At 61.1% G+C, this 20,423-nt stretch overlaps 2 protein-coding genes across 15 annotated transcripts in view; one reads left to right on the top strand and one right to left on the bottom strand.

Moving 5' to 3' along the window:
- Positions 1–15,867, top strand: part of MYO15B (myosin XVB) — a 37,061-nt gene extending 21,194 nt beyond the window's left edge. For 7 of the 10 annotated variants that reach the window (XM_030922471.1, XM_030922472.1, XM_030922475.1 and 4 more), the window contains 41 exons: positions 457–514; positions 742–872; positions 1,831–1,926; positions 2,007–2,242; positions 2,326–2,504; positions 2,738–2,810; positions 3,195–3,356; positions 3,579–3,679; positions 3,769–3,845; positions 3,957–4,038; positions 4,236–4,334; positions 4,494–4,591; positions 4,683–4,874; positions 5,058–5,142; positions 5,300–5,434; positions 5,514–5,775; positions 5,864–5,951; positions 6,075–6,294; positions 6,859–6,971; positions 7,175–7,234; positions 8,190–8,265; positions 8,405–8,523; positions 8,732–8,850; positions 8,930–9,071; positions 9,299–9,410; positions 9,521–9,690; positions 10,094–10,245; positions 10,414–10,477; positions 10,569–10,638; positions 11,033–11,109; positions 12,790–12,863; positions 12,955–13,070; positions 13,181–13,275; positions 13,391–13,468; positions 13,564–13,660; positions 13,792–13,937; positions 14,143–14,258; positions 14,551–14,684; positions 14,868–15,001; positions 15,113–15,253; positions 15,426–15,867. In XM_030922471.1, coding sequence (XP_030778331.1) covers positions 457–514; positions 742–872; positions 1,831–1,926; positions 2,007–2,242; positions 2,326–2,504; positions 2,738–2,810; positions 3,195–3,356; positions 3,579–3,679; positions 3,769–3,845; positions 3,957–4,038; positions 4,236–4,334; positions 4,494–4,591; positions 4,683–4,874; positions 5,058–5,142; positions 5,300–5,434; positions 5,514–5,775; positions 5,864–5,951; positions 6,075–6,294; positions 6,859–6,971; positions 7,175–7,234; positions 8,190–8,265; positions 8,405–8,523; positions 8,732–8,850; positions 8,930–9,071; positions 9,299–9,410; positions 9,521–9,690; positions 10,094–10,245; positions 10,414–10,477; positions 10,569–10,638; positions 11,033–11,109; positions 12,790–12,863; positions 12,955–13,070; positions 13,181–13,275; positions 13,391–13,468; positions 13,564–13,660; positions 13,792–13,937; positions 14,143–14,258; positions 14,551–14,684; positions 14,868–15,001; positions 15,113–15,253; positions 15,426–15,503 — 4,857 coding nt within the window. In that variant the 3' untranslated portion in view covers positions 15,504–15,867. The other 3 variants (XM_010387585.2, XR_004054840.1, XM_030922473.1) reach the window with 3 other exon arrangements.
- Positions 15,863–20,423, bottom strand: part of RECQL5 (RecQ like helicase 5) — a 40,180-nt gene continuing 35,619 nt past the window's right edge. The window contains exons 9-20 of one of the 5 annotated variants that reach the window (XM_010387589.2): positions 20,184–20,402; positions 19,883–19,982; positions 19,709–19,745; positions 19,517–19,575; positions 19,357–19,430; positions 18,919–19,012; positions 18,443–18,577; positions 17,669–18,210; positions 17,407–17,497; positions 16,968–17,192; positions 16,662–16,731; positions 15,863–16,564 (exon numbers count right to left, since the gene is read on the bottom strand). In XM_010387589.2, coding sequence (XP_010385891.2) covers positions 16,464–16,564; positions 16,662–16,731; positions 16,968–17,192; positions 17,407–17,497; positions 17,669–18,210; positions 18,443–18,577; positions 18,919–19,012; positions 19,357–19,430; positions 19,517–19,575; positions 19,709–19,745; positions 19,883–19,982; positions 20,184–20,402 — 1,747 coding nt within the window. In that variant the 3' untranslated portion in view covers positions 15,863–16,463. Of the gene's footprint in view, positions 16,565–16,661; positions 16,732–16,966; positions 17,193–17,406; positions 17,561–17,668; positions 18,211–18,442; positions 18,578–18,918; positions 19,013–19,356; positions 19,431–19,516; positions 19,623–19,708; positions 19,746–19,882; positions 19,983–20,183; positions 20,403–20,423 lie in introns of those variants that run through there. The other 4 variants (XM_030922479.1, XR_750571.2, XR_004054842.1 and 1 more) reach the window with 4 other exon arrangements.

The raw sequence follows: 20,423 nt of genomic DNA on the forward strand, positions 1-20,423 counted from the left end.
AGAGGGTCCTTGGGGCTCTGTTTGAGTGTCCAGGGTCAGAATCCTTGGTCTTTGCCTGGGCGTGGTGGCCCATACCCGTAATCCCAGCACTTTGAGGCCGAGGTGAGAGGATTGCTTGAGCCCAGGAATTTGAGACCAGCCTGGGTAACATCTCTGCAAAAACAATACAAGTTAGCTGGACACAGTAGCACATACCTGTAGTCTCAGCTACTCAAGAGGTTGAGGTGGGAGGGTCGGTTGAGCTTGAGCCTCGGAAGTCAAGGCTGCACTGAGCCATGATCGCACCACTGCACTCTAGCCTGGGTGACAGAGTGAGACCCTGTCTCAAATTAAAAAAAAAAAAAATACTTGGTCTCTGGAGGGGATGTTTATAATCTTGGGGGTGAGGGCGTGGGGATGGATACTGGTCCCTAGGCCCCTCCTGTGGATCCTGGGTAAATGGGCCCCCTCTGCCAGGAGCTGGGGCGCTTGGAGATTCCGGCTGAGCTGGCCGTCATGCTGAAGACGGTGGAAGGTGAGTCTTGTTGGTGCCCTCTTGTTAGGACCCCCTCTCCAGTCCCTTTAGCGTGGGATGTGTCTGTCCCTTGTGGTTCCTCCTTCTGATGCTCCAGGCTCCCCTGAGCTCACTGCTCGGGTCCCTGTGGACAGGGGCTGATGGCTCGTGGGGAGGGGTGGAGGTGGTCCCAGGGCCAGGTACCACACCTGGGTGTTCCTGGGCTGCCTCCCGGTGCTTGTTCCCAGGCCATCAGGATGCCCTGACTGGGAGCATCACAGAGTGCCTGCCCCCTGAGGTTCCTGCCCGGCCCAGCCTGACTCTCCCACCAGACATTGACCGGTTCCCTTTCTCCAGCTTCGTCTCCATCGGCTTTCAGGTGGGCGCCCAGGCCTAAGCTCTTCCCACTGGCCTCACCGTTCTGAGTTAGCACCTGCCTGGCAGAAGCTGCGTTTTTTCCCCCACTTTCAACTATTTCCCTCCTCCCTCCCCAGCCTTTAGGGCTGTGAATAGCGCTGAATTGCTCTGAAAATAACCGTTGAATGTAAATGTCTCACCATAGAGTGTTATCGGTGTTATTGGATGGGAGAAGTTATTTAGATCCACAATGCCACACCTTTGTTGTACCTGCAGTAGTGCCCTGCTTTTGAAGTCATGACCTTAAATAATGTTTATTGACAATGAAAACTGTCCAGACTTCAGCAGTAAATACAAATACAGGATTCAAAACTGCGCATACAGGCCGGGCATTGTGACTCATGCCTGTAACCCAGCACTTTGGGAGGCCGAGGCGGGCGGATCACCTGAGGTCAGGAGTTCGAGACCAGCCTGGCCAACATGGTGAAACCCAGTCTCTACTAAAAGTACAAAAATTAGCTGGGCATGATGGCAGGTGCCTGTAATCCCAGTTACTCAGGAGGCTGAGACAGGAGAATCACTTGAACCTGGGAGGTGGAGGCTGCAGGGAGCTGCATGATGGCAGGTGCCTGTCATCCCAGTTACTCAGGAGGCTGAGACAGGAGAATCACTTGAACCTGGGAGGTGGAGGCTGCAGGGAGCTGCATGATGGCAGGTGCCTGTCATCCCAGTTACTCAGGAGGCTGAGACAGGAGAATCACTTCAACCTGGGAGGTGGAGGCTGCAGTGAGCTGAGATTGTGCCACTGCACTCCAGCCTGGGTGACAGAGCAAGACTCTTGCCTCAAAAGAAAAAAAAAAACCAGCATTAAGATGCATTTCTGTCCAGCCCTCTGCCTCTCCCGAAGTGCCTGCTCCGGTGGGGCTCCCCTGGGTCTGTCTGACAGCTGGTAGGCGTGGACTAGCCCTCCTTCCTTGCAGGAGCCATCCCTGCCCAGGCCAGGGCAGCCACTGGCAAAGCCCCTAACCCAGCTGGACGGAGAGAACCCTCAGCATGCCCTGGACATCAACAAAGTGGTGAGTGACACATTGGAGAAGGGACAGGATGGGCGCCTGGGAGCCCTGCACGTCTTGTCCTTACCCAGCTGTGTCGGCAGATGCTGCGGCTCCTGGGGGACGGATCCCTGGAGTCCTGGCAGAGGCAGACCATGGGCACATACCTGGTGCGGCAGGGGCAGTGCCGGCCAGGGCTGCGGAATGAGCTCTTCAGCCAGCTGGTGGCCCAGCTATGGCAGAACCCAGACGAACAGCAGAGCCAGCGGGGCTGGGCCCTCATGGCTGTTCTGCTCAGCACCTTTCCCCCACTGCCTGTCCTGCAGAAGCCGCTGCTCAAGTAAGGGGCCTGGAAGGTGGGGACCTGGCAGGTGGGGTCGCTGGATCACCCTGCCTCCACTGCAGCCTGTGCCTGCCCTGCAGGTTCGTGTCTGACCAGGCCCCCAGGGGCATGGCAGCACTGTGCCAGCACAAGCTGCTGGGGGCCTTGGAGCAGTCGCAGTTGGCCCCAGGGGCCACTCGGGCCCACCCTCCAACCCAGCTGGAGTGGATGGCCGGATGGCGGCGGGGCCGCATGGCGCTGGACGTGTTCACCTTCAGCGGTGAGGGCTGCCTCTCGCTGACGCCTCCCAGGCCTGAAGTGGGGCCAGCCCTACCCCTTTGTCCTCCCTGGAACCCCTTCCTGCCCCAGCCTTCCTGCTGCCCTGTCCTCAGTGACCCTGTTCTCTCTCCCCTCTGTCCTGCTTTTGAAAGCCTCATGGGGACAGCAGCCCCTTCCTGTCAGGGTGGACCCTGCTGTCCCTCACTCTTGCCCCCGACCCCCGCGCCCCTATAGAGGAGTGCTACTCAGCCGAGGTGGAGTCCTGGACCACCGGGGAGCAGCTGGCTGGGTGGATCCTGCAGAGCAGGTATGGCGACCGGGGATGGGGGACAGTGTGGCCAACGTGATCATTGTGCCCCCAGTCTCGGGGGGCAGGGAGGGGAGATGCCCCGGGGTGGGCAGGGGCCAGACTGCAGATGGCGACGGGGAGCCAGGAGCAGATTAGAAATGAGGGGCATGGGAGCTCCCACGGCCCAGATTCTAACTCAGTAGGTCAGAAAATAAATGCCCACACTGAAGCCCTTGTGGAAATGGAGGGCCGTGAGGTGAGGAGTAGTCCCTGCTGCCAAGACAACCTGGGTCCCAGACCAGGTGGTTCCAGGGCCACCCTCCCTTCCCCAGTCCTCCGCCTTGTGGCCCTTGCCCCTTCTGGATGGCTGCCTGCCTCACTGACTGCTCCTCTCCCACCCAGAGGCCTGGAGGTGCCTCCCCGGGGCTGGTCCGTGTCACTGCATTCCAGGGACACATGGCAGGACTTGGCTGGCTGCGACTTTGTGCTGGACCTGATCAGCCAGACTGAGGACCTGGGGGACCCAGCTGCTCCCCACAGCTACCCCATCACTCCTCTTGGCTCGTAGGTGCCACCCAGCACCCCTCTCCCTGGCCTGCTCCTGCTGGGGAACCCCACAGTCACCCTGCCACACCCAGGGGTTTATAGGAGCTGCCACAGGCCCAGCCCTCCCACCCAGCCTCCTCCCAACCATGGGGCGACCCCCACAGCAGCTTCTACCTCTTGCCCCAGCCTGGATGACCCTCAGCTTTGGCCACCCCCTTAACTAGATCCTGTTTCCTGCAGAGCCGAGGTCATTCCCCTTGCCCCTAGCATCCAGGCCCCCTCACTGCCCCCAGGACCCCCTCCAGGTCCAGCTCCAACGCTGCCCAGTAGGGACCACACAGGTAAGGCTGGAGTGGGCACATGGAGGTTGGCAGAGCATGGGAAGCCCCACGCCCCGGGCCATGGCACCAACCCTCTCCCTGCCCTACAGGGGAGGTCCAGAGACCAGGGAGCCTGGACGGCTTCCTGGACCAGATCTTCCAGCCAGTGATGTCCTCTGGCCTCAGTGTGAGTCCAGTACAGCCCCTGCATATCCCTGCCCCAACCCCCCGGGGTCTCTGCTGCCCCTTCCATTTTTCTCAGGGCTCTCGCTCTGACCTGTGACCATTGTCCCTTCAGGATCTGGAACAAAGCTGGGCTCTGAGCAGCCGCATGAAGGGAGGGGGTGCCATTGGGCCCACGCAGCAGGGCTACCCCATGGGTGAGTGAGGGGCTGATTCCTCACCCAGGGCCTCCGGGCCCGGCAGCATGGCAGGCATGGCCTGGGACCTCTCTGGCAGTGGCGATCGGTGCTCTGGCCAGCTCCCTGGTGCCTGATGCTCTTCTCTGTGCCTGGGGCTGGAGGGAGGTGGCATGTGGGTCCAGGCAGGGACTGACGGGGTGGGCGTGTTCCCTCAGTGTACCCAGGAATGATTCAGATGCCTGGATACCAGCCAGGCATGGTCCCTGCACCCATGTCCATGATGCCAGCAATGGGCACGGTCCCTGCCATGCCAGGTAAGGCTGGGCTGGGGGCACCACAGTCCCTTCTCAAGAGAGCAGTCACCAGCTCTGGGACTGGAGGAGGGAGGGTCCTGCTAGGAGTCGCGAGTGCACAGTGGGAGGAGAGCTTTTGGCCATGGTGCCCACCGCTCTGGCCGCCTGCCGCCCTCACAGCCATGGTGGTGCCGCCACAGCTGCCGCTTCCCAGCCTAGACTCAGGGCAGCTGGCCATCCAGCAGCAGACCTTCATCAACCAGCAGGCACTGATCCTGGTGAGCGCTGGCCGGGCCCTGGGGCTACCTGGTGGAGGGAGGTCTATGGTTCCGGGATGAGGGTCTGAACCAGCTGCTCCTCCTGCTTCAGGCCCAGCAGATGACAGCTCAGGCCATGACCCTGTCCCTAGAGCAGCAGACGCAGCAGCGGCAGCAGCAGGCTCGGGCCTCCGAGGCTGCGTCCCAGGCCTTACCCTCAGCCATCACCTCCAAGCCCAGGAAGCCCCCCACACCCCTGGAGAAGCCACAGCATGACCTGGAATCAGAGGGTGGCTGCCTGAGGGTGAGGAGGTGACCGTGTCCTCAGGAAGGGGTGTGGGGTGGGGGCTGCAGGGGCAGGGGACATGGGCAGGGTGAGTAGGCAAGCGCAGGGAAGAGGCTGCTGGCCCAGGACTGGGGACCCGAGAGGTGTGGCGAGTGTGGCACCCAGGCTGGCTGAGCTGCCGCTCACTTCTGCTCCTGCCAGGAGACCTCCGAGGAGGCTGAAGACAGGCCCTGTCGGCCCAAGAGCTTCCAGCAGAAACGGAACTATTTCCAGAAGATGGGTGAGGGTACTTGGGGCGGCAGGCCCCTGTAGAAACACAGCCAGTGCCCCTAGCCTGGGCCAGGGAGGGTGAGGTGTGCTCTGTTCCCCGGAGTTGGTGCGGCCCATCCAGGAGCCCAGCTGGGCTAGTGTGGTAACTTGGAAGGCCATCTGGACACTTGCAGGACAGCCGCAGATCACAGTGAGGACGGTGAAGCCTCCCGACAAGGTCCAGATCCCCCAGGGGGAGGTGCAGGAGGAGGAGGAGGAGGAGCAGGAGGAGGAGGAGCAGGAGGAGCAAGAAGTGGAAACAGGAGCAGGTTGTGGGGACCTGGGCAGGGCCTGGGGCTCCTGTGGCTGTGCACAGCGTTTAATGGTCTTTCCTGTTTTCTTGGTCAGTGCCGTCCCCTCCTCCTCCCCCCATCATGAAGAAGCCATTGAAGCAAGGTGGGGCCAAAGCTGCAAAAGAGGCTGAGGCTGAGCCAGTCAAGGAGACAGCGGCCAAGGGCCGTGGCCAAGAGCCAGCCCAAGGCAGGGGGATCGTGGTGCGCAGCTCAGACCCCAAGTCCAAGCGGCCACAACCCAGCAGGGAAATTGGCAACATCATCCGCATGTACCAGAGCCGCCCGGGCCCCGTGCCTGTGCCTGTGCAGCCATCCAGGTGGGCTCCCAGGGGGAGGTGGCCAGGGCTGTCCTGCTCCTCGGGGAATCACCCTATGAACTTAGTGACCTCTCGCTTCTCCCACGAGGCCTCCCAAAGCTTTCCTGAAGAAAATCAACCCCAAGGATGAGGCTCTGGCCAAGCTGGGTATCAACGGCGCCCACTCGTCCCCGCCGGTGAGCACCCCAGCCCGTCCCCCCGAGAGTGTGCGCTGCTGCACTGGGGCGCCCAAGGCTCTCTGGGGTGAACTTGGCCTAGTGCTGTGAATCAGCCCGTGTGCTTTCTCTATATCCCCCCAGATGCTGTTCCCCAGCCCAGGAAAGGGCCCCCCGCCAGCTGTGGCTCCTCGACCCAAGGCCCCACTACAGCTTGGGCCCTCTAGCTCCATCAAGGAAAAGCAGGGGCCCCTTCTGGACCTGTTTGGCCAGAAACTGCCCACTGCCCAGACACCCCCACCTCCACCAGCGCCACCACTTCCTCTGCCCGAGGACCCAGGGACCCTTTCAGCTGAGCGTCGTTGTAAGGAACCACACTTCCCCTGCGCCGTGGGCTTCACTGGGGCAGAGGCAGGGTTCGCACAGACTCTCGGTGCCCAGGGCTGAAGGCATTTTGGTGTGGCTGAGGCCAGCTGTTCGGGCTTCTGGACTTTGGAGCCATATGTAGCTGAGGAGTCCCAGCTTCCGTGTTCCCACCCAGGGCAGGGCCTGGGCATCTTTGGGGCTGTCATTGAGAGGTTGTCACACACAGGATATTGTCCTTGACACATACCTGACAGCTCTGTGGAGGAGTCAGTGGCATCACACACAGGGTGTTACCCCTGACACATACCCGACAGCTCTGTGAGGAAGTTAGTGGCCTGGCTGACGTGGTCATAGAGGGCCCACGAGTCTCAGGGACTCCAGGGAAAGTTTAGGGCCAGAAATGGAGGCAGGAGATGGTGCCGTGGAAGGAGTAAGGCAGCTGGAGGTTGCGAGAGCCGGGCCCTTGGCGGGTTCTTGGGGACAAAGGTCTTCCCTCCCGTGCCCCCATCACTCTGGCTCTGAAGCCCCTCGCTGAGGCTTCTCACCCCTTCCTCTCTGCCAGGCTTGACACAGCCCATGGAGGACCAGGGGGTTTCCACCCAGCTACTCACACCCTCTGGCAGCGTGTGCTTCTCCTACACTGGCAAGCCCTGGAAGTTGTTCCTACGCAAGGAGGTGGGCATGAGGGTGGGGCCTTGGCCTGGCCTCTTTGGGCTGGCAGGGAGGTGGCAGGCTTTGTGTGTCCCAGTCTGGGACCCCAGCATCCCCTCCCCACAGCCCACCATCTCAAGGCTGATTTTCCAGGCCTGGGAGGGCAAAGGCTGGCTAGGCAGAGGCACCAGACCCACCGATCTTTGCCGTTCTGTGCCCTCCTCCAGGTGTTCTACCCACGGGAGAACTTGAGCCATCCCTACTACCTGCGGCTGCTCTGTGAGCAGGTGAGAGCTGGCCCACCTGCCAGCCTGAGACACCTGCAGAGACAGCATCCCTGGTGCTCTTTGTCTAATGGCTGGGCCAGGTTAACACCATGTAGGGCATGTTGGCAGCCAGCACTAGGGGGCACTTCTGTGTGCCCAGCCCTGCCTTCATTGAATCTTCACAACATCCCTAAGAAGTAGGGACCATGGCCAGGCGCGGTGCTCACGCCTGTAATCCCAGCACTTTGGGAGGCCAAAGCGGGTGGATCACAAGGTCAGGAGTTCGGTACCAGCCTGGCCAACATGGTGAAACTCCGTCTCTACTAAAAATACAAAAATTAGGCATGATGGTGCACACCTGTAATCCCAGCTACTTGGGAGGCTGAGGCAGAATTGCTTGAACCCGGGAGACAGAGGTTGTAGTGAACCGAGATTGTGCCACTGCACTCCAGCCCGGGTGACAGAGCGAGACTGTGTCTCAACAACAACAACAACAAGTAGGGACCATTATTCACATAGTTTTATAGATAAAGATTAAAAGCAAAGTGTGTACAGTGCACAACACAGGCTCTAGCACACACTAGGTACTTAATAAATGGTTGTGACTTTGCCACCTCTGAACGCTCCCAGAAGTGAACCTCTGTTCCCCCAAATTCTGCAGTAGCAGCCGCCCCCTGCCCCGAACAATCATACACCTGGGCTGACCCAGGGGCGGTTACCATGGGGTCTCTGGGCAGTGGGTAAAAAGGGAGGGCTGGCAGTTGCAGGGGAGGGGACATGTGAGACGTGTGAATGGAGGTGGCCCAAGCCCTCCGTCCCTCCCTGCCCCACCTAGGCCTTCTGCTTAGCATACAGGCCACGGGGGCCAGGGCTCCCTCCATCGGCCTCCCCAGCTTTTCCTTTATGCATGTTGATGGCTGCTCTGGGGGTGGGCTCTGTCTCAGGACCCAGTGGTGACTACCTACTCTGCCCCCAGATCCTGCGGGACACCTTCTCCGAGTCCTGTATCCGGATTTCCCAGGATGAGCGGCGGAAAATGAAAGACCTGCTGGGTATGGGTCCAGGGACCATGGAGTTGGGAGCTTCAGTGCTGGGGGCTGCGCCTGCCCTGAAGGAGGGAGCAGTATGGCAGCAAACTCTAGAGCCCCCTCTGTGTGAGCAGAGGACAGCCCGGGTCCTTCCTGCCCACAGGAGACTTGGAGGTGGACCTGGATTCTCTCACCACCACTGAAGACAGCATCAAGAAGCGCATCGTGGTGGCTGCTCGGGACAACTGGGCCAATTACTTCTCCCGCTTCTTTCCTGTCTCGGTCAGTGGTGCTGGGGTAGGGAGTTGGGATGCCAGGCCCCCAGCCTGGATCCTGGGGTGCATGGGTACGGACCCTCCACAAGCAGGAGAGCTGGGGGGCAGGCGCCAGGGGAAGCACAAAGCCCAGCCACCGGCCCTGGGCAGCTCCAGGGCATCTGGGGCAGTAGCAGGACCCAGGAGCCTGCCTGAGACCCACCACCTTCCTATAGGGTGAGAGTGGCAGCGACGTGCAGCTGCTAGCCGTGTCCCACCGCGGGCTGCGACTGCTCAAGGTGACCCAAGCCTCCAGCCTCCGCCCCGACCAGCTGAAGATTCTCTGCTCATACAGGTGCGCTGGCCCAGGACCCTGGGCTAGAGGTAGGGGCAGGTGGCAAGGTGACCCCAGCTCATGCCCGGCCCCTGTGCAGCTTCGCGGAGGTGCTGGGTGTGGAGTGCCGGGGCAGCTCCACCCTGCAGCTGTCGTTGAAGAGCGAGCAGCTGGTGTTGCACACAGCCCGGGCAAGGGCCATCGAGGCGCTGGTTAAACTGTTCCTCAGTGAGCTTAAGAAGGCAAGTGTGGGGTGTGGGTTGGGAGGCCGGGCGGGCAGCCCTCACCAATGCTGCATCTCCCCATGTCCGTCTTCCCTGTGGGGGCAGGGGCTGGGAGTTTGGGCTAAATCCCTGGAAGTCTGGGGTGCTAGGTGGAGGGGGAGGCCAGCAGGGGGAGCAGGTGGGAAGGCAGGACAGGGAGGCGCAGGCAGGCTCCCTGCTCCAGGCCCTCACCCACTTGCCCGCAGGACTCTGGCTATGTCATCGCCCTGCGCAGCTACATCACTGACAACTGCAGCCTCCTCAGCTTCCACCGTGGGGACCTCATCAAGCTGCTGCCGGTGGCCACCCTGGAGCCAGGTATCGCCAGAGGCCGGCAGGGGCTCACACAGAGAGGGCATCCACTTGGCAGAGGCTGCCTAGGGGCGGAGGGTCCGGTGGGTGAGCCCACATCTCTGGGTGCCTTCCAGGCTGGCAGTTTGGCTCTGCTGGGGGCCGTTCCGGACTCTTTCCTGCCGACATAGTGCAGCCGGCTGCCGCTCCCGACTTTTCCTTCTCCAAGGAGCAGAGGAGTGGCTGGCACAAGGGTCAGCTGTCCAACGGGGAACCAGGGCTGGCTCGGTGGGATAGGGCCTCAGAGGTGAGGAAGATAGCAGAAGGAGAACCACAGGCAAGGCCTGCCTGAGACTGAGGAAGGAAAGGGGTTTGACTGCCCCCGAGGCTGCCATGCAGTGGGATCACCCTGCTGTCCGTCTCCTGTGGCTGCCCCTCTGCCCCCTCCTGATGGCTCACCTTGTCTCTCCAGCAAGACTGTGCACTCCTTACAGGCAGGGCAGGGCAGGGCTGGGCTGGGTGCTGCTCTTGGGTCCCGTGTGGCACTTAGTTCAATGCTGCCCTAGCAGATGCTTAATAAACAGCTCTTCACTTTCCTGGCTTCTGGTCTTGCTCCTTTGGTGTCTGGCTGAGGAGGGATGGGGCTGGGGCAGGACCCCTGGGACAGGGCACTGGACACTCAGGTGGCACCAGGTTTCTTGTGCTCCCAGCGCCCTGCCCACTCTTGGAGCCAGGCACACAGTGACGACTCGGAGGCCACCAGCCTGCCCTCTTCTGTGTCCTATGCCTCTCTGTCCACCGACTCCCACAACTACACCATGCGGGAATTCGCCCTGCGTTACTTCCGGAAGTCCCAGGCCTTGTGAGTGCACTGGGCCGACCCCTGTGCCTGTCTATCCTCAGTCTTCCCAAGAGGGAGCGCCCTGCTCTGAACCACTGGGCTGTGCTCTTAGCACTCTCCCTACCTGGCTGGCTGGGATGAGGGCAGGAGGGCCAAACAAGCTGGGCTGTCTCCCCCTGCCCCCCACAGGCTGGGCCAGACAGATGGAGGTGCCACAGGGAAGGACACAGACAGCCTGGTGCAGTACACCAAGGTGGGGGAGAGGCAGGGAGGGATCTGGCCCGTGGATCTGCCCTCTGACCCCCGCATCCCCCACACCCATGGCCTCCTCTCTTTGGCCACAGGCTCCCATTCAGGAGTCGCTCCTCAGCCTCAGTGATGACGTGAACAAGCTGGCTGTGGCCAGCTTCCTGGGTGAGTGGCCATGGGCATCCTGGGGCCCCATGTCTGCAGTGCCATGGACCTGGGTGTCTGGTCCCTTTATCTCCTTGAGCGCTGCCTGGCTCCATCCCAGTCTGCCAACTCCGGGAAGCTCACTGGTGGTTCCTGGACTCCAGGGCCCTCACCGCCTACTACTCCCACCCAAGGGTTGTGGGTTGTGTGGAGTCTGGGGTTGGAAGGCAGTCCATGGTCCAGAGGATGCTATGTGCTGCGTGGGGCCTTGGGTACCCAGGAGCCTCAGTTTCCCCATGAGTCGAGCTGCAACCAGCTGCCCTGGCTGGCATCCATGCATTTTGTGAGGCATCAGATGGCAGGTGAAGGCCCAGCACAGCCCAGCTGTGTGCCCCGCTTCTTATCCTGCTTGCAGCCCTGATGCGGTTTATGGGGGACCAGTCCAAGCCCCGGGGCAAGGATGAGATGGATCTGCTCTATGAACTGCTCAAGGTAAGCCTGGGCTGTGTGACCCCCAGCACCTGTGCCTGTCTTCCCGTCTGGGCCTGAAGGAGATCCCCTTCTCTTGGTCACTGTCCTTCAAATCATTCCAAAGTATTTACTGAGCACCCACTGCGTGCAGGGGGCGTGGCTGTGAAGCCAGCAGGCTGTCTCTGCAGTGCTTACGATAACTTATGTGTCTGGGAGTGACAGGTCACTGGAGAGTAAGAATGCAGGGAAGGGGCTGCTGGAGTGGAGAAGGCTTTGTGGCAGGAGCCCTCCTACAGGGAGGGAAGGAGTGAGCACGGGGTGACACAGAAGGGCAGGCAACAGTTCAGATGTGGTGGGAAGCCTCGGCATCATCACGCACCAGCAAGGCCAGTGTGGCTGAGCCTAATGAGCAGCACGGAGAACAGAGGATGAGGACGGGGAGCAGACAGTGGGTCCAGGCCACCACAGGCCTTGTAGCCATCATTGGCTTCTGATTTTTGGAAAGATGGGAAACCACCAAGAGGATTCTGGAGAGAGACTCGGCTTACATTTCACAGGGTCACTCGGCTGTTGTTTGAGATTCTGGGGGTCTAAGTTTAAAAGCAAAAGGAAGTTATCGCAGTGGTCCCAGGTGAGGGATGGTGCTGGCAGCAAGGGAGAAGCAGAAGATTCAGAGCCAGCAGAGTGTGCTGATCAATTGCATGTGGGCTACGGGAAGGAGGACAACTACTGTCTTTAAGGAGCAGGTCTTGGCTGGTGGAGGAATCTGTTTTGAACACGTGAAGTCTGAAATTCCAGACTTCCCAGTGGAGGAGTCCGGGGTTCAAGAGAGAAGGCTGGAGGCAGGCACCTCATCAGATGGGAGCAGCTGAGGCCACAGGGGAGAAGGGCAGACAGAGGTTCAAGGGCACGGCACTGCTCAGAGGTCAAGGAGTTAAGGTGAAGCCAGCAGAGATGACTAAGAGATCAGAGAAGCAGGGGCTGGACATGTGGCTCACGCCTGTAATCCCAGCACTCTGGGAGGCCAAGGTGGGTGGATCACCTGAGGTAGTTCTAGACCAACCTGGCCAACATGGTGAAACCCCGTCTCTACCAAAAACACAAAAATTAGCTGGGCGTGGTGGAGCACTCCTGTAATACTCAGAAGGTTGAGGCAGGAGAATTGCTTGAACCCAGGAGGGTGGAGGTTGCAGTGAGCCGAGATGGCACCACTGCACTCCAGCCTGGGCGACAGAGCAAGACTGTCTCAAAAAATAAAATAAATAAATGAAAAGGCCGGGCACGAAGGCCCACACCTGTAACCCCAGCACTTTGGAGGCCAAGGCGGGCGGATCATCTGAGGTCAGAGATTAAACCTGGCCAACATAGTGAAACCCCACCTCTGCTAAAAATACAAAAATTAGCCAGGTGTGGTGGCGCGCCCCTATAGTACTCGGGAGACTGAGGCAGGGGAATTGCTTGAACCTGGGAAACAGATTGCAGTGAGCCGAGATCACGCCATCGCATTCCAGCCTGCGTGACAGAGGGAGACAGGGAAGCAGCAAAGAAAGTGACTGAGTAGCCAGTGCAGTGATGCTCTTAAGCTGAGGGAGACATCTTGACCCAGCCCCAGCCCATGGCCTAGCAGGATTTCTCCAGGGCTTCAGACCCCAGGCTCACCGCTCCCATCCCTCACCCCACCTGCCCTTCCTATCCCCACAGCTGTGCCAGGAGGAGAAGCTGAGGGATGAGATTTACTGCCAGGTTATCAAGCAGGTCACAGGACACCCCCGGCCGTGAGTGGGGACCAGTGGGGTGGAGAGGCTTCTGGGGGCAGCTGGGCACCGTGGCCTGGCCAGCCTGAAGCCCGAGCTCTCTGCCCTGCAGGGAACGCTGCGCTCGAGGCTGGAGCTTCCTCAGCCTTCTCACAGGCTGCTTCTCTCCGTCGACCAGGCTGATGCCCTACCTGACCAAGTTCCTGCAGGATTCAGGCCCCAGCCAAGGTGCCCATGGGAGGGGGAGATGGAGGAGGGGCAGGGGTTTCTAGGACTGGGAACTTGGAGGGCTTGGGGAGGCCTGGTCACCTCATAACCCCAGCCTGGCTCCTCTGCAGAGCTGGCCCGGAGCAGCCAGGAGCACCTCCAGCGCACAGTCAAATATGGGGGGCGCCGGTGGATGCCCCCACCGGGTGAAATGAAGGCTTTCCTGGTACTGGGGGTGGCGGATGGGCATTGTGGGACACCCTGGGGTGGGGGGTGTCCCCCACAGGAGACCACTGGCCGACTGACCACTGGCCGACTGACCCTGCAACCTGCCTTGGCAGAAAGGACAAGCCACTCGCCAGCTTCTTATTCACCTGCCAGGGGGTGTGGATTACAGGACGAATATCCATACTTTCACAGTGAGCTTGGGGGCCACCAAGGGAGGCGGGCTTGGGCATCAGTTCTGGGCCCCCCAGTGTCCCTCCCCCTCATCACAGCCTGTCCACATGCCCAGGTGGCAGCAGAAGTGCAGGAGGAGCTATGCCAGCAAATGGGCATCACAGAGCCTCAGGAAGTGCAGGAATTCGCCCTCTTCCTCATCAAAGAGAAGGGTGAGCTTGGGGACGGAGCCTCACTGTGGGGCCACTCCTCCGCCCGGGGGTGAGGTGGTTTGGTTTCTGCTGGGGTGGCAGGGTGGGGTGTGCGTGGTCTGAGCAGCGGTGGACCTAGGCTCCCCATGCAGGCAAGCTGGTGCGGCCCCTGCGGCCTGCTGAATACCTCAACAGCGTGGCAGTGGACCAGGACGTGAGCCTGCACAGCCGGCGGCTTGGCTGGGAGACCCCACTGCACTTCGATAACTCCACCTACATCAGCACCCACTACAGCCAGGTCAGCCTGCCTGCCTCCGAGCCGCTGCTGCAGTTTGAGGGCACGGCTTCCTGCCTGGGCGACTTCCAAGCCCCCCTCCCCACAAGGGTGTGGGTCTGTGGTGGCTGGGGGGTGACGGTGGCAAAACTAGGCTTGAGCCCCTAGAGCCACCAACTGATGGGGGCTTTGGGCCACCTCTGCCCTCCTCACCATGCTCCCCGCACAGGTGCTGCGGGACTACCTCCAGGGGAAGCTGCCGGTCAGCGCCAAGGCGGACACGCAGCTCGCCAGGCTGGCCGCCCTGCAGCACCTCAGCAAGGCCAACAGGAACACTCCCTCAGAGTGAGTGGGGGCACCTCCCGCCCCAAGCCCCTCCCCTTCTCCAAGGTCAAGGCCATTTGACTGGTACCCTTCCTGGCCCTAACTGGACTGGCCCAGAGCAGCGGGGCCTGGTGGACATCTGTCCTCTCCACCCCACCGGGAGCTCCTCTGGTTCAGGGCCCTCACCTTATTTATGTGTATGGATCCCTAGTCTTGCCCACAATAGGCACTGGTTCAGTTATTTGGCACATGCTGTATGCCCAGCCCTGTACCAGGTGGTCGGGACCAAACTGACCCTGGCCCCGCATCCTAGGCAGGACTTGCTAGCTTATGTGCCACAGCAGCTGCAACGGCAGGTGAACACGGCCTCCATCAAGAACCTGATGGATCAGGAGCTGAGACAGCTGGGAGGACACAGCCCCCAGGAAGCACAGATCAGCTTCATTGGTGGGTCTGGGGATAGGGACCGCTGGGGTGGGGGCTGGGGGCCAAGAGGGAAGGAATGCAGGTAGAGGGGCGAGGAGGGGTCTGCACCTGCCCTGTCCCTCTCAGCTGACCTGAGGGGCCAAGCAGCGCAGGTTCCAGGGCCCTAGCAGCCAGAATTCCTGCCTGCGCCCTCTCCACCTGCAGAGGCCGTGAGCCAGCTGCCCCTCTTCGGCTATACCGTCTACATAGCGCTGAGAGTGAGCATGCAGGCCCTGTCGGGACCTGCTCTCCTGGGGCTCAGTCGCCAGCATCTCATCCTCATGGATCCCAGCTCCCAGGTGGGCAGCGCTCTTGCCCCAGCTCTGGCCTAGGGACCCTTGGGCCATTCCATCACCCACAGTGACCCCCTCCCTGGAGAGGAGACCAGCCCTGCTCTCTGCTGCCCCCAGAATCTGTACTGTCGCATTGCCCTGAGGAGCCTGCAGCGGCTCCACCTGCTAAGCCCACTGGAGGAGAAGGGGCCCCCTGGCCTGGAAGTCAACTATGGCTCAGCTGACAACCCCCAGACCATCTGGTTTGAGCTGCCACAGGTGAGCGGCCAGGCCTCTGGCCACCTTGGGAAGGTGGATGTGAGGGCTTCGCCCCGGCATGGCATGCAGTGGGAGCCCAGGCCGATGCCCACTGCTCCGGAGTGCTGTGGGCCGGGGCAGAGGCGAGGGGCTGGTTGGGGAGCCCTCTTGTAACAGGCCTTTCTCTGGGCAGGCCCAGGAGCTGCTATACACCACTGTCTTCCTGATAGACAGCAGTGCCTCTTGCACTGAGTGGCCCAGCGTCAACTGAGAGGAGTGTAGGCCAGGGAGAGACGAGGGTGAGGCCTCCCCTGGCCCAAGTCTCACCCAGATGGTCTGCCTTGGATGCTATCAGATCACTGTTCCAGAACCTGCCACAGCACAGCACAGCTGGCCCACATGCAGGCCATGAGGCAGGGGCTGCTATCATGTCACCAACAGGCAAAGAAAACAGCCAGACCCCCTCCAGGACGGCCTGGGCCCAAAGAGGGCTGCAGGAACTCGCCTGGGGAATCTGAGGTTGCCCAGTCTGAGGGAGATGCCCACCGGCCCCAGGCTCCGCCCAGGCCCCACATTAGCACAATCCCAGGCATGGGAGAAACAGCTGCTGAGGAAATAAAACTCCCCGGAGAAAAGGGCTGTGTGCACGAGTGCATGCGCCACCACACAACTTTATTCCTCTCCCAAACACCTCGTCAGGCCTGGCCTTCCTGAGCAGGAGCTGAGCAGAAACGGGGCCTGGCTGCAAAGAGCTGTGCAGAGCTCTCCTTGCACAGCTCTGACCTGGGCAAGGCTGGAAGCTGGCATCGTAATGGATGGGGAGTGGGTGGAGGACCTGAGGTTCCCCTGAATAGGTCCCAATACCTTGGACAGGTGGGCCTTGTCCTGACTTAAAACTCAGGGAGGGGCCACTCTTCCTTCGCCGCCTTCTGGCAGCAGCTCCACCATCCTCCACCTTGTCCTGGACGTGTGCCCTAAAAAACCCAGCCATGAGGGCCAGGAGAGGCAGGGAGGCTCTGAGAAGGGTCTATAGGCTTTGCAAGCAGAAAGAAAGGTGGGCTGACCTCTGACCTGGATTCAGGGGGTGTCTGGGGTCATCCCCAAAGCCAAGTATGGTTGGAAGGGAGAAGGACTGAGAAAAGACGATGGCACTGGCATCAGCAGGCGAGGCCCAGGCTGGCCCATGCTAGAATCTGGTGGAGGACGCGGGCCTTGCCCAGCCACCAGTTGGTCATCTCTGGGGGTCACACAGGCTGTGCCAGTCAGCTTCACTCTCACACCGAGCCCGGCCATGGAAGAAGTGCCTGATGAGGTTCTGAGCCTCTTCTTTCACTACAGATTCAGGGTGGGGGCATGAGGTGAGTGTCAGCCTCCTCCCTGTAGACCACCCTCCCAAGTACCTCCTGGCCCCGGCAATGCCAGTGCTCACCGCTCCTTCCAGGAGAGGTCTTCTGAGTCAGCAAGTGTGAGAGGTGGCGGGCAAAGCCTTTAAACAACTCCTGGAAGGGAGAGGGAGAAGAGAAGCAGAGAGCAGGACCCTGCCCTGACCCCCAGAGCGACCCACAGCCACGACCTGACGGCAAGGCAGGCCTCAGGGAGGACGGGCGCGGGACTGGCCCTGGCCCAGCCTGCTCTGGCCCACCGTGTTCTGGGGCTCACACTCCCTGCCTCCCGTCCCCACTACACCCACATACCCCAGGCCTGGGAGAAGGCAGAGTCCACCCACTCCCCCTACCTTGGAAGCAAACTTGCCCTCCTTGTAGAAAGGGGTCAAGCACTTGACCACAACATTTGCAGCCTCCTTCAAGGAGATGCCAGGAGCTGAGAGCTGACAGGGGTCTTGAGCTATGGGATTCAAGGTGCCCTGATCCCTGGCCGAGACGCTGCCCTTGACCTCGGCTAAGACGGAGGGCTTGGCTGAGGGGCGCAATCTCTTCTGAGGCTGGCTCTCTGGGTTCTCCTGAGAAGGGCCACAGCAGAGGGTCATTCCTGAGTTCCCTTCCACTGACCTGCTCCCCTCCTCCAAAGACTAGGCCCCCACACCAGCCCAGCCCATCTGCCGCTGGGTGTGGAAAGAGCACTGACTTTCCCTGACCCCTTGACCAGGGCACAACAGCTCCTGGCCTCGCCCACAGCCCTCCTCTCCTTCCCAACGGCCTCATCCCTGCCAGCACCTGCTGGGATGGAGGCCGCTTGCCCTTCCATGTGTCCTTTGCAGGGGTGGGCTGGACTTCAGGGGTGCCCTGATCTCTGGGCAGGCAGGTGCTGGTGGAGGGAAGAGCAGACATCACAGCTCTGGGTCCCAGCGGCTCCCTCATCCTAGGAGGCCTAGGAGAGCCCATCTTAGGGGTGAGCTCTGAGCTTCAGACGCCCAGTGAGCAAAGGGGATGCTGCCATGTGGATTCCAGAAGATTCTATGACTACCTCTACCCTTACCTTGGCCTCTCCCTGAGGCACTCTTCAGTCTGGGGAGGGGCAGGCAAACGTCCCCCGGCTCCATCTTCCTCCCCTGTGTATTTCTTTGGGGCCATCAGCGGTCCCTGAACCCCCTCACAGGAGGGGCAGGCACCTTCTGCCTCTGGGGCTGATGCCAGCGGAACTGGGCTTTCCACCCTTCGGCAGAAGAAGCGGGCGATGCTCTGAGAATCCTTGTGGGCCGCTGCAGCTAGGAGCTGCTGTTTCTTGCTAGCCCGGCCCTTGGCAAGGGAACTGCCCCCAGAGGAACTTTTTGCCTTCTTCTCAGGGGAGGGCCCCCCACAGTGAGCACTGCCTCCAGGGACCTCCCCTCTGGGCCCAGGGAGGGGCTCACTCCTATCCTCATCCAAAAGGCCACAGGGCCGGCTCGGGGGCTCGTGCTCGCCTCCCCGCTTGGGCTGGCGGGCTTGCTCCCTGATCCGAGTCGTCTCCATCAGTTCCGTGGCCGTCTGGAACGGGCGAGAGCCTTTGGGGAAACCAGCTCCCACCCGCTTGGGTTTGAGCTGTAAATGTGAGCAGGAGGAGAGGAGGTTCAGCCCACCAGGCCTCCTCAAGGGCTCCACTGGCTGGACCAGTCGCTCACATTGGGCCGGGGCTCTCGGGAGTGTGGGAGGGAAGAGGCAGGCAGGACCCTGCTGGGGAGCCAGGCCATGGCAAGAGGTGCACCCCTGAGGGCAGAGGGGAAGTGGAGCCTTTCCTGGTCACAGGTCTGGAGGCCACTGGGCCACAGCTCACCGAGTACACATGGGAGGCGGGTGGGATGTCATACTCATTGGGCTCGGAGGGCTCAGCTTGGGCACTGCAGCTCTTGGCACTGCCTCCCACGTCATAGGGCTGCCCATCCTTGGAGGCTCTGTGGATATCGGCCACCTGGACAGGGATGGACAGGGAGGCTGTGGCACCCGCCAGCTCCTCCTGACATGCCCCACCCAGCCCTCCTTTTCCACTAGGCACTAGAAGTGGGTTTCTGTGGCCAGTGGCTGCAGACAACTAACCACTGGGCAAGTTTTAGGCCTCCCATCCTCACAGGGTTGGCTAAAAACACCTCCGGCTAATGGAGAATGGAGCTCTACCCCCATAAACTGTCTCTGGGGTAGGCTGGGGAGGGTGGGTTCTGGGGTGCCCGTGCCCGGAGAGCTGGCAGACAGCTTCTGCCTCAGAGCATGGAGAGGCCCCTGCAACGACCCTTGGTCCGCCTGCACCAGGCTCACCTTCTTCAGCACGCTGGCCTTGTACAGGTTGGCCACCTTAGCATTACGGAATGTCTCATGTTCCAGCTCCACGGCCTTGGCCCGGAGGTCAGCTCTGTGGGTGCAAGGTAACAGGCACAAGGTATCAGGTGGGCCTGGGCTTCTCCCTGCCAAGCTCCTGTGGGACTTGAGGCCTGGTGGGGTAGGCCTTGGGCACAGGGATTCTGACTAGGACTCTCTGGGCACCCTGTGGTTTACTGTCCCTCAGCAGCTGCTGGCAGCACCTAAGTTGCAGCCATGCCTGGCTCTGGTAGGGTTTAGGGGCAGTCCCCTGGAGTAGGAGAGGTACAATCTGGGGAGAGGTGGCCCAAACAGGCCAGGGTTGATAGGGTCCTGCAGTCTCCAAGGGAATGAGAGCTTGGAGGGCTCCTCTGCCCAGTGACCCCCCGTGGAACTCACTCATCAGTGGTACATGTGGACTGGCGGTTACTGCTCAGCGCCTCCTCCAGAAGCCCCAGGCAGTGTTCCCGTGCCTGGCACAGGGGAGTAAGATTGGTCACACGGCCTCGAGGCTGGGGGAGGGCCCTGGGGGGTGTCTGAGGAGCTGCCCGTCTCTTACCTTCACAGTCAGCCTGGGGATCCTCCTGCTACAAGCCTCTTTCAGGGGACAGTTCTCATCTGTTGGCGGGGGAGGTCCTTGGTCCTTTCATTCCACCTTCTGCGCTCTGAGGTCCCCCACACCCCAGATGAGAATCCTCCCTCCATGCCCCGGGAAGAGCCCACAAGCCTCTAGGAACATTTTTGTACTGACCTGGGGGTACAAATTCTTCTATCTTGGGGTCTTTGCCCTGGAGGACAATATGAAGGGTCCATGAGGCGTCCTGCCCTGCCACAGGACAGTCCCATCCAGCACCAGAGAAGGGGCTGAGGTGCGAGCAGGGGGCCACCAGGGGCCCCGCACAAGCCACCGAGCACCTCCCCTCACCTTGCGCAGCTGCATCTGCTTCTGATAGAAGAGGTTCCACTCCCGCTTGTGGGCCTCATCTCTGCCTTCATCCCCGCTGCCTCCAGAACCTTCGTCGTACCTAGGGACAGACCAGGCATGAGTGGGCCTGGCCTGGACTCTGCCCTCCCCATGTGTGCTGCTGCTAGGACGGCAATGTCCCTGATGTCCTACCAGCTCAAGGGGGGATTGCAGCATCGTAGCACCTCTGGTCTGGCCTTAGCACCAAGGGAATGCCGGACGATTCCAGTGGGTTAGAGTCCCTGGCTTCTTGGCCCCTTACCTGCTGAAGCCCCCGTAGCCCTTGCGGCCTCCCTCATACAGCTCGGGGTCAAAGCCATTCCCCTGGGAGGGCCCGATGCAGGTCTTGCTCCAACTGCCGCTGCGCTCCAAGGCCTCCAGCTGCCTCCGCACGGCCATGGGGTTCTGGCAGTGGTCGCAGCCTTTGGCGCAGGCAGGCGGCGCATCCCCGAAGTACTTGGCAATGGCAGCATGGCGGCACCTGGAGCAGGAAGCACCGCAG

Source organism: Rhinopithecus roxellana, chromosome 19, assembly GCF_007565055.1.
Source record: "Rhinopithecus roxellana isolate Shanxi Qingling chromosome 19, ASM756505v1, whole genome shotgun sequence".
Classification (NCBI taxonomy): Eukaryota; Metazoa; Chordata; class Mammalia; order Primates; family Cercopithecidae; genus Rhinopithecus; species Rhinopithecus roxellana.